The sequence below is a fragment of the Pimephales promelas genome, chromosome 22 (genome assembly GCF_988280905.1).
Source record: "Pimephales promelas chromosome 22, fPimPro1.hap1.1, whole genome shotgun sequence".
In the NCBI taxonomy this organism is placed as follows: Eukaryota; Metazoa; Chordata; class Actinopteri; order Cypriniformes; family Leuciscidae; genus Pimephales; species Pimephales promelas.
Window position 1 is genome coordinate 21593317 of NC_142790.1, and position 11270 is coordinate 21604586.

The 11270-nt window shown below is 40.5% G+C and overlaps 1 protein-coding gene across 1 annotated transcript; it reads left to right on the forward strand.

Annotated features, from left to right (window-relative positions):
- The first annotated feature begins 6296 nt into the window (after positions 1–6296).
- On the forward strand, positions 6297–9841 carry amer2 (APC membrane recruitment protein 2). The gene has a single exon (XM_039685070.2). It carries the CDS (start codon positions 6478–6480, stop codon positions 8440–8442), a length of 1965 nt encoding a protein of 654 aa, XP_039541004.2. The 5' UTR covers positions 6297–6477; the 3' UTR covers positions 8443–9841.
- The last annotated feature ends 1429 nt before the right edge of the window (positions 9842–11270 follow it).

The window sequence follows — 11270 nt, forward strand, 5'->3', positions numbered from 1 at the left end:
CCTTTTTTTTCATGTGTTCAGACTCAAAATTTCATTCGTTCCATGTCACTTGTTATCTTGAAGGGTGAAAAGATGGATGCTGTCCAGAATGAAGGATGACTAGAGATTCCCTGCACACAAGAGTCCCATGTGTGGTCTGGTCGATTGTGGGGGGGTTAGTTAGGTACTCAAAAGGTTAATGTGATGTCACAAAGCAGGTCAAAGGTCAAATTTACTTATAAGTGATTATATGAGAATACAATAAATCATTACGGCTACTAATCTAAATGAATCTACAGCAATCTGTCATTGTCACATACAAAATAAGCAATTGCAGGTTATAAACTACCTCGCAAATTCTTGTACATGTAATAATTGTTGTTAATACCTGTCACCTAAATGTATATCAAATTAATATTTAGGATAATTATTTTTTAGATTTGTTATTTGGGATGGTTATTTTTCTAGGTCAATCAAGACTGAGCTCATTCCAATTTAAAAAAAAAAATCTATCCGCATATTATGATTTAGGACATACTAATTCTAATCTGATATACTATTTTGAACAGATAGTAGCCTACAGTATGTGAATTTGGTATAGAGAGCTCAAGTTAAGCTGATTACAAAAGTGTCTTATTTTTCATATGTAGTCAAATGAGGGCCAATTGAGCAATAGAGAACCATCTCAAAATGATTAAGAGGCTGTCTGTATCTTACACTGCTAGATGTAAGTAGCCTACCCGTCTGTCATCCTTCTTGCGTTTGGAAGCACATCATAAAAGTGATTATTGGGCCCAAACCCTCCGGGGGACTATACTGGAAGAGGATCACTAGACGGAATGGGAATTGTCACTAATCCCTGCAAAGTGGCCCTAGATGATAGCCTGCTGTATGTCTGTAAAGATCTACGCACACAAAAGCCAGTGTGAGCGTGAAATATGTGTACACTCAAGTCCTTTGTCTTCCATCTAAGCTTGATTTGTTAAGTACATCTAATAAAAATCAATACAGCAAGTAGGCTAACAACGATTTGTGCATAATAAGTGAAATGTGTCCTGCCCATGTGATGAGCACTCAGATTCATCCAAACAACCCATAGAATGATGTAATCACTTATTATTTCTTTATTATTGGCCACAATGGTGGTTTTGGACCTGTGATACTGTGGTCTGTGGATGTAAACAAACAGGCCACTTACCAAGATGTCCCCCCTCAATATCCAATGTTCATGTTCATTTTGAATGGTTTAGCATATGACATAGACAAGTTTTTATTTTTTTTGCTCACATTCAGGTATTAATTTTAAGCTTATTGAAAATTCTCACCTTCTACCAGAGGTCACATTCACAATGGAGTGTAAAGCTGTCACGTGACTCCGTAAGACGTGATTTGTAAATCTGAAAACCGGTGACGGGACGCACATGAAATGTATCCGCGACCGCGGGTCAGGATGTATTAATAAGACAAAGCCTCTCAGCAAGCGCTAAGTACAGGAATAAGGGATTTCTATTGAGTGACTGGTCTGGGGCCGTTTAAAAATGTAGCCTACCGTAGTTTGCGATATTTCCGAACCTCATGGTCCGAACCTTAATTTCTTATATGCTTTTAGAATGGTGATGTTGGATTTTTGTCAGATTTATTCATTTTGTAAAACAAAGAGTGAACATCTCTTCAAGCAATGTGATGAAACGAGGTTTGATTGCATTGTCCTTAATTGCGACTTTATATTTACCATTTGTTTTAAGGATTTAGTCAAAAATACCACACACTTTATCTTAATCTCATAATTGTTAATTTATATCTAAATATGTTGCTTTATATCTCCATTATGACATTATGAAAATCATTTGCTTTCAGTATTTAATTTCTTGTTCTGAATTCCCAATCCTTGGTAAACAAAGTGTTTTCTCAGTTCACCCTGATATGTTTCTGTGCCTCTCCCTCCTCATAAGCAAATAAAGATTCTACCTGATCTATCTGTTAACACAATAAACAGCTGTGGATTCAGATGATGATATGACATAACAATGTTTGAACAATCTCTTTTTCAATTGCACATTAAACTTGTCTGTGGGAAGGTTAAACACAGTTTGAGGCTAAAATAGTTTAGCACTCTTTGTCCTCTATTTCAGTGGCAACTGCATTATGCCTCCGTTCATTTGTCTTTGGTTTAATACACTGCCATTATTGATGTCTCTGATCCAGTTTGGCCTCGACAAACTCCACAATAAAAGTGCTTTGAAGAATCTGTGTAAACTTTTGTCCTTTTCAGATAAAGATAATGCAGGGGAAAGCAGAATTGTAAAATCTGGCCAACACACCCTTATTAGCAAACAGTCTCGCATTCTCTTCCAAATGTTCTAGCTTGTTTCTCATGAGAGTTTTGTCCTTGGCAGTGACAGGGCTGTTAGTGATGTGAGCACTGTGTTTATCCACCAAGGTGGAACCTAAAAATGGACTGCAAACTGAAGTGGTTTCAGATTGTTTATGGTCTTTTTCTTTTTTTCTGTCTGTTTCTTCGTGTTGGTCTCTTAACTTGTGGTTCTGGTTAATTTTTCTCCCTCTGTACCCTCAAGCAGACAGGCCTCCCGTGGCCCACGAGATTGGAGAATGAGTATACAGACCCAAACTGACCCGAAGAAACAAGGGGCGTGGTGGCACATTCCAGCCGCCATGCCTCAGGGGCTGCTGACAGAAATGACAAACACAGGTGGGGAGTTTTGGTTTAGCGCAGCAGACCTGGAACCAAAGCTGAACCAGAGGCCAGGAAGACTTGACCTCGCTAAAACTGCTGCACGGTGGCTTCCCTTCACACATACACACACTGTTGCTCTGACCCCCCTGTAAATTGTGTGAATGTAGACATTGTTTCATAGCAGTGAGGTGGAAAAGGAGGCCTGTATACAGATAGGGGTGGATGGGTGGGCACATTAGTTTCATGGGGATTTATTCAAATAAAAATAAGGGAAGAAGAGGCCAATGTGAGGATGAAGGTATCATTATTCAGCCCTGATGTGTTTGTTTCAGAGTCACTTGCATTCCATTCAGGCTTCTCACAATCATAGAAAAACTGGAAATGAAAATAGTTAATGAGATTTCTAGGCCTGGAAAATACATAGAAATTAATACAATCTTAAACGAAGTCAAAGATAATTTTGATAGTAGATATTTTTAGCATTTTGGTGAATAAATTAACATTAACCTAGATTAATAAATGTAAAAATGTTGCTGGTTCATGATAGTTTGCTCATGATACACTCTTAATGCAACAAGTCTTATGTTAGTGTTACATTTTTTTCTATTTGTTCAGATACAATTTAGTTGCAAGTGCAATCTCCATAAAATTACTAATATTATTTTTTAAATACAGATTGTAGACCTTATCAGCTTGGTTCATGAATATTAATTAGTTGATGTAAGGTCCACCTAGTAGTCCCAACTGAAAGGCGAGTAACTTAAGTGAGGGCTACCCATAGCAGATTACCACTTACTGATTGCATGATCATTTCAGCCCAAAGCGACTGATTAAGACTTATATCTTGGTCTTAAAGACCATATGGCCAGGTATAATGTTTTATTTCTCTGGTGATTATTTCACAAGAAGTAGGGGAGACATGTCCCTAGTATGAAAGACTAGAAAAGTCTTGGGAAAGTCATGGTCTAAAAGTGTGGGAACCTTGTCTATTAGTTCTGCCACAACATTTATAAAGTATAATGTTTCTCACCAAATGTCTCAATGTATATATTTCAACCACTAAAAAAAGAAAACCCAAAAGCTTTCAGTTGTTAACCACTTTTGCACACAATTGGACTAACTAATTGCTCTTGTGTAACATTGGAGGAGTGTGGTAACAGGAGTCCCTCCGGGCCCATATGCTGGGGGCAGATGGACTACGGGTTATTGAAGGATACGTTGAATATGATCAACCACTCCAGACGGCCAAGAACAGGTGAGGACCACCAGCGTGAGCTGATCTAATCTCATTTAAATTTCATCAGCCATTTCTCTAAACCATTTCAAGTGTGTTGTGCATGCATTCATTATAAGTGACTGAAATGTTTATCTAAATCTGCCTCATGTCTTCATACTTGTAATTTCTCAAATCAGCAGCTTTTGCTTAAATCCTAAGTACAGACTCTACAGCAACCAGACAACTCAAATTTATTCCTGAGCCTTTTCATCTGAGGGGGATTTTCAGTGGCTTATTTTCATTTACACTGAGAGGTTTGTACTCACTCCCATTTATTTCCTCTAACACTCCTAATCATTATAGCATTTCTGGAAACGTTCCAGATGTGATTGTATTTAAATGTGACCCTCAACACAAATACCATCATAACCCCTATTAAAACACGAGTAAAGAATGCAAAAACTTTGTCTATTATGTATACACGCACACACATATTTTTACACAGTTGCGGTCACATGTACATTAGGCTTGCCGCGATAGACGGTGTTGACGGTGTTACCGGTTTTAAAGTCCCCGTGAAATCAAAATTGAACATATTTACTTTGTTAGCGCATATTACTAGTCTTGTGGTGAACAATTAATCCGTGCAAGTAAAAATATATTTAAAAAATGTTTTACCTTGGTAATCTTTAATCAAAATCTGAAAAGTTACTTCCGGTCTGGAACGGTTTCTTTTTCTGATGACGTAGGTTTCACAGTTTGGGTGGGGAAACGCTTAACCACTCCCCTCAAACCGTTAGTTTGCTATGAGCGAGAGATGGAGAGGAGGAGCGCTAGAGTAAAACCCTGCCCTCTGTTCAATATTCCGTTTCACTTGGAAATACGTCACAGCACTGGAAAAAAATCGTTTGTAACTTCCGGTTCACGGGGACTTTAAGCCCCATCACCGGTGACATCACTTTCCCACCGTGACACCGCGATGTCTTGACTTTTTTTTTTTTTAAAGTATTCGTTTTTGCTAAAATATTTATTTGAATTAATTAAAAATAATAATTTTCAATTATTTAGTTCTGAAGAGAGCATTATAATTAAAAATGAACTGCGCAACGCGTGCCGTCACGTCACACATCAGCAAGCATCAGGATTCCATTTAGCACGTGTAGAGACGAGAACAGTCAAATTACAGAAAAGCAAGATAATGGCGGAAGATTTGGTGTCAAAACGCAATGCAAAAGTGCCTGTTTGGCAATATTTTGGCCAATATATATTAATGTTAATAAATGCCAATTTATAGTGTTTTACTTTTTTTTAGAGTGCTGTCATTTATGTAGGCTAAGGTCCTTTTTAAAGTTTTTATTTTATATTCGTCTCTTTTTATTTGGTTTTATCTTATTTAAACTTTGTTTAATTTATTTAGGCCTATTTTGTTTTCTTATTCGTTAATAAACGTTTTATTTTTTTTTTGGGCCCACAGTTTGCCGATTTTCACCTTTTTCAGCCTATGCATGGGGTTATTTTTATTCGTTCGTTATGCTAATAAAAGTTCTGTCTATATTTTATTCGTTTATTATTCTAATAAAAGTGCTGTCTAAATAAAAGTTTATTGTCAGCGAGTTGTTTTTTTTTTTTTTTTTTTTTTTTTGTCCATTCCAGCAATTGACGCTGAATTGCAATTGACGCTTATTTCGAAAGTGAAAGTATGTCATTTATGTAGGCTATAAGGTCCGTTTTGAAGTTTTTATTTTATATTCGTCTCTTTTTAATTGGTTTTATCTCATTTAAACTTTGTGTAATTTATTTAGGCCTATTTTATTTTCTTATTCGTTAATAAACGTTTTATGGTTCTTATTTGTTTGGGCCCACATTTTGCCGATTTTCACTTTTTTCAGCCTATGCATGGGGTTATTTTTATTCGTTCGTTATGCTAATAAAAGTCTATAAATAAAAGTTTTATTATCAGCGAGTTGTTTTTTTTTTTGTCCATTCAAGCAATTGACGCTTATTTCGAAAGTGAAAGTATAACGCGCACGCATTTAAAAGCTATTTAACCCCCCCCGCCCTGCCCTCCACGGTGACACCGGGATTACCGGTGTTGTCACACGTCGATTAACCGGTGGGAAATTTTCCTCACCGCGGCAACCCTAATGTACATGACGGCAATCATGATTTTTAAAAGCAACACACCCATTCTTTACAACCCGCACATAGATGCATATCATGCGTCTTCAGTGAGATAATAAGAGAATAATTGAGGCAAGAAAGAGGAGAAGGATATCTGATGTTTGCAGTGTGGGGGATGAGGGTGTGTTTTGTGTGTACGGAGGGGGCGAGCTGTGGGGGCGGAGAAAAAAGTGCTGGCTCGCCTCCAGCGCTGACGAAAGCTGCTTAACCCTCCCAGTTACCATAGAGACTGTCAGGCGCAGCCACCAGTGAGAGAGAAAGGGAGCGAGGCAGGGAGAACACCAACAAGCAAAGGCAGCAGATAGAAGTGGAGAGGAAAAGGACAGAAGCAGTTAGAGACAAGGTAAAATAAAACGAGAAGAAGAAAGAAAGAAGAACAGAGGGTGCAGTAGACATAGTGGCAGAGATGGAGGTTCAAAACGAATGCAGTGAACCGCCTCCATGTGACCCTCAGCCACCAGGAAAGCTCAACAAAGCCGCCTTCAAGCTGTTCGGCAAGCGCAAGTCCGGCAGCAGCATGCCGAGTATTTTCTCTGTCAGGAACAAAGGGGAGTCCACCGGTAAAGCCGCTGGCAAGACACTGGAGCTTGTTAGGAGCAAAACCCATGATGGCTTAATAACGGACACTCCGTCAGAGCTTGACGGCCACCGGAAAGAGGAATCTGCCAGTAGCGACCAGCTCCACGCCGGCACGCCAGATGGTGTATCCAACGCCCCCCTCCGCAGCTCCATCACTAAGTCTTTCAGCTTCTTCTCTTTACTGCGTCGGAGCAGCAGCCGTGCAGGGGATGGAACTACTACTGCGGGACGAAGAGGACGAGGGCTTAAGGGGCTGTTTAGCAGCATGCGTTGGCGGCGGAAGCCCCAGGCTCAAGAGGACTCCTTGGAGGTAGCTAAAGAGGTGAAGGAGGGAGACCTAATACTTTCCTTTAGCTCTGGCAGCGTGGAAACAGAGAAGGACATGACACTGACTCTTGAGCCCCTGCCGCAAGTATTTGAGAAGACTCCTCTCCCAGGGGATGCTGAGAAATGGAAGGTAACGTCTATGCAAGAATTACAGGGTACTAATGAAGTGGAGTGTGGTTACTCTAGTCCTCCTCTTTCCCGACAACACACAGTTACTGAAGAGTCTCCTACTCCTTCTCCAGTCCGAGTCCAGACAGGAGGGCTTCAACATGATAAACACAGCGCTTCAGAACTTTTGTCCTCCATTCCGACCTGTGCTTTGACCCCTCCAATGGAGCACAGCACAGCTGACCCACAATCCGAACAATCTGTGGATCGCTTATGCTCCATGTTCACAGATGTTACTTCACTAAAAAGCTTTGATTCTTTAACAGGCTGTGGTGACATCATCGCTGACCCAGAAGAGGATTCTGGGAATGGGGGAAGTGCCACGAGCAGTGGAACTGGTAGCAGTAGCGGGGGCTGTATGGGTCGCAGATTAAGTGGAGCCGGGACGAACTCTGAGAGATGCTCTCCTTCAAAGCCCCCACTTCCTCCCCAGGTCAGTAGTCTTACATCTATCCATGCTTCTTGCTACATTCCAGCCCACCAAAGACCACGTGCAGCCCCCAAAAAGCCACAGGGTAGTGGAGTTGTTGCCTACATGGGAGGAGGGGAGGAGATGGCTAGTCCTGAGGGTGTCGATGATGCTGACATGCAGGGTCTATGGCATATGTTGCCCCAGAAGGTTGAAGACTCACCAGCATTACGACGTACAGAGCCTGTTCTGCATCATGCACCAACCCGTCTTGAGAAGAGGCCACCTCAAGTGAAGGCACTTGGGCTCAGTAAGATCCCTGTGAGCGGAGTTTGCAAGATAGGAAAGCAGCAAGCCTCTCGTCCCTCACCTCCCCCTGTCGATAAAGAACTCCAGGATGCCCCACCAAGTGATGAAGGCTACTGGGACTCTCCCACACCTGGCCCAGAGGATGAGGACAGCACCTTTCTCCGTCGGGACGGCCTGCTGAAGGACAGCTGCTCTGGAGATGCGCTCTACGACCTCTATGATCCCGACAGCCCTAGTGCTGCTGGCTCAGACGACGATGTGAGTTCACCAACAAAATCAGCAGGTGACCTAAAAACTAACTTGCCTTCCCCAAAATTTTCATCTTCTGTCACTTCCTCATTCCGATCCATGAAAGGCAGCACAAGCTTACCTCGAGATTCCAAGATCCCTATTAGTGTGAGGCAAACACCTCCATCCCACTCTTCCAGCCAAGGAGCGTTGTCTTCTAATCTTAGCCCCACTTCAACCACCCCGCCTAAAAAGACAGATGCCCCACCACGCACTCGAATCCCTGTCTCGAAGGTTCCTGTCCGTCGTTCTGGCAACAAGAGCACCCCCACCTCACAAAGCAGGAAGTAGAAAGCTTGGAGGCCCATCAGACATTTCTGACAATAGAAATCTATCACAAGCTTTAGGCCAAAACGTTGTTTTTTAGTTTTTTTTTTTAATATGAAGCAATCAACCTCGACTTTTTTTAATTTCACCCATCTACTGAGGACAATATCTGTTACTATAACTGTTTTTACGTTTTTTAAATGAATTGTGATGTTGCATATTACACCCTAATATAATTAAGATTTTTGTAGAATGCTCTGCAATATGTAACACATGACATTCATAATAATGTAAGTTTGGGTTTTTGGTTTTTTTGAGGGGGGGTTACCTTACCAGCCTTTTAAAAAAGAATAATACAGTGAGAATGCTGATCTTAAGAAGAATGTTTAATATCAAAAAGCTTCTCATTCCCTTCCACTGGAATAAGTGAAACTGTGATAATTTCTTGTTCTGTCATCCTATTAGCACTGTGTAAAACGCAGCTGCGATCTTCATCTCTCCAGTATTTTACATGTAATGCATTTTTGAACTGTGTGAGATGAAACCAAGCACTTCTGACACTCCTAAATAAAGCTGCATGGAGTCTTGTACACTCAAACTGGATCAGGGAACACAGCCTTTTGTTCAAGACACTCTTTCGTATCACACAACGTGACTTCCTATTGATATTGATGAAAAGAAAATCGTACTTTTTATTGAATCTCCACTTTTGTAACTCTTTTATATTGGACATGGACCTCCCGGTGACCTCACTGTGGATATATGTGCACTGCTTGTTTAGTCTTTTGGAAAACACGACTTGCAAAAAATAAATCTCCGGATCACGAGTATCCTCCTTTTTTCACAGTGATTTGTACTACTCTCGCTAACCTGGACATACTGAGCTGGATCATTTTGAATGTAGCATGACATCACTCTACACACAGGTCTGTTTTTTTTGCCTGCTTACTGCTCAATGAATTAAGGATAGAGATGTACAAAGAAGCCCATACTGTATGTATCAAGAGTTAAATGTCTTCCGTCATGTGGTCGTTCTCCTGGAGATGTCATCAGCCTTTGGCTCTCAGATTTGTGAGCAATCGCTGCAGAAATCATTTGCTTAATCAGTGTTTTTTTCTGTTTTAACAGTATATAAATATCAAAGTATCCTTTAAATGGATAAAATTGTCATTTTTAAAGTATTTTACAAGACAAAAATAGTGATTAAGAAAATTATTTTTGCAGTATTTGGCTGTTTATTTTTTACTGTTTTTTAAAAGCTCTTCGCCACTGGGACATTTTATTTGTAAGCTGTAAAACATTTTCTCTTCAGAAGGTCCATGACATGCCTTCTTTCTTTTATGATATGCTCTCTTTCTTTTATGATAATGTTCCCTTTCTTTAAATTGTGGATTATTTAATAAATAAAACAACTCTCTGTGTACATCCAGGAAGTGGACATCTATCTATCAAGTGCGAATGCATGCATCATTTTCCACACACATAACAGGGCCATGTGGGCAGCTTGGATGTTATCTGTTTTAATCGCAGAGACGTAAAGAGCATCGAGGTTGTCTTTTTTCCAGCTAGCCACAGTCTGCTGGGATTTAAATCCCACCCGTTAGGAAGGAAGAAGAAAGTTGGTCTGGGTTCAGCTGTCGGTGTGAATCCGGTTGACAAAGGGAGGTGTTTACTGTGGGTTATGGGGGGGAATTATGGGCTTCCATTGTCATGGATCTGTTATTGATGTGGTTTTGGGAGAGTGAGGTGAAAGAAGGAAGTGCGTGTGGAGTGAGTACAGATAAGAAAGAGCTATGCTGGATTTAGTGCTTGTTCATTAAAGCCAAGTGGATGGAGACATGGATGTGTGTTTCTGAAGGGGGGATTTGGTGCAGTCCCAACAGTAATAGTGCAGCGAAAAACATTCACTCCTGAGCAGCTCTCACTGCAGTGTGGCTTCTTATGTAAAAGTCTTATGTAACACCATAACCCTCTGATATCATCCATACATATGAGGAAACAGCTGGAGTGGGTGTATGTTTATGTATGCAAAGCTATTAACTCCCATGGTCTAAAGAATTAGTTAGCATTTGGCATGAATGCGCTGTAATTGGGTCATCTGGATTTACCCTTTGAAATGTGTTTTATCTGTGTGTGTAAGAGAGAGAGTGTGTGTGTGTGTATGGTAGCAGAAAATTACACATTACTGCTGTATGCATAAGCAGAGCTGGCTGTGAATGTGTTTGTGTGACTAATGGTTGGATGGCCTAGTTTTCAAAGACCTGATTCTGTGAATGAGAGAGAGAGAACAGGGTCAAGTGGAGAGAAACGTGGTTTATTTACAAAAAAAAAAGGACTAGCATTAGCATTACTATGCTTCAGTGATGGTAATTTGGTATATGTTATATTCATATGATATTTTATATTCATATATCATAATGTTTAAACTACTTGTTTTTTTGTTTTTGTGTACTTAAAATATACCATAACAACATGTCTGAAAAAATGCTAATAAACAGTGTTCACAGTGAAATAAATGCACTGTAACCATCGTATGTCTTCGAATTAGACAGCAGATCTAGACTACTGGCAGTTAGGGCACGATGTGTTGGTGTATCAACGAATGTGGCTGACGGAAGGGGGTGGCTTAACCTGATGATCCCTGAGCTCATATTCTCATTAGCTCTCATCGCACCTGAGAGCCGGATGGGATATACCCCAGGGCTCTATCCTCAGTTTGACACCCGAAGGGGCTTTGGGTCTCTTTAATAAGCTCAGAATCAGTTCCAAAACCAGGACCAGAGGCAGAATCATTAGTGTGGTATTTTGGTAGCATGCTCATGGTGTACTCTGGCTGTTTAGAAATCGATTGT

What these genes read in the sequence shown, in the direction of transcription:
- amer2 (XM_039685070.2), top strand. Translation starts at nt 6,478, where the DNA reads ATGGAGGTTCAAAACGAATGCAGTGAACCGCCTCCATGTGACCCTCAG.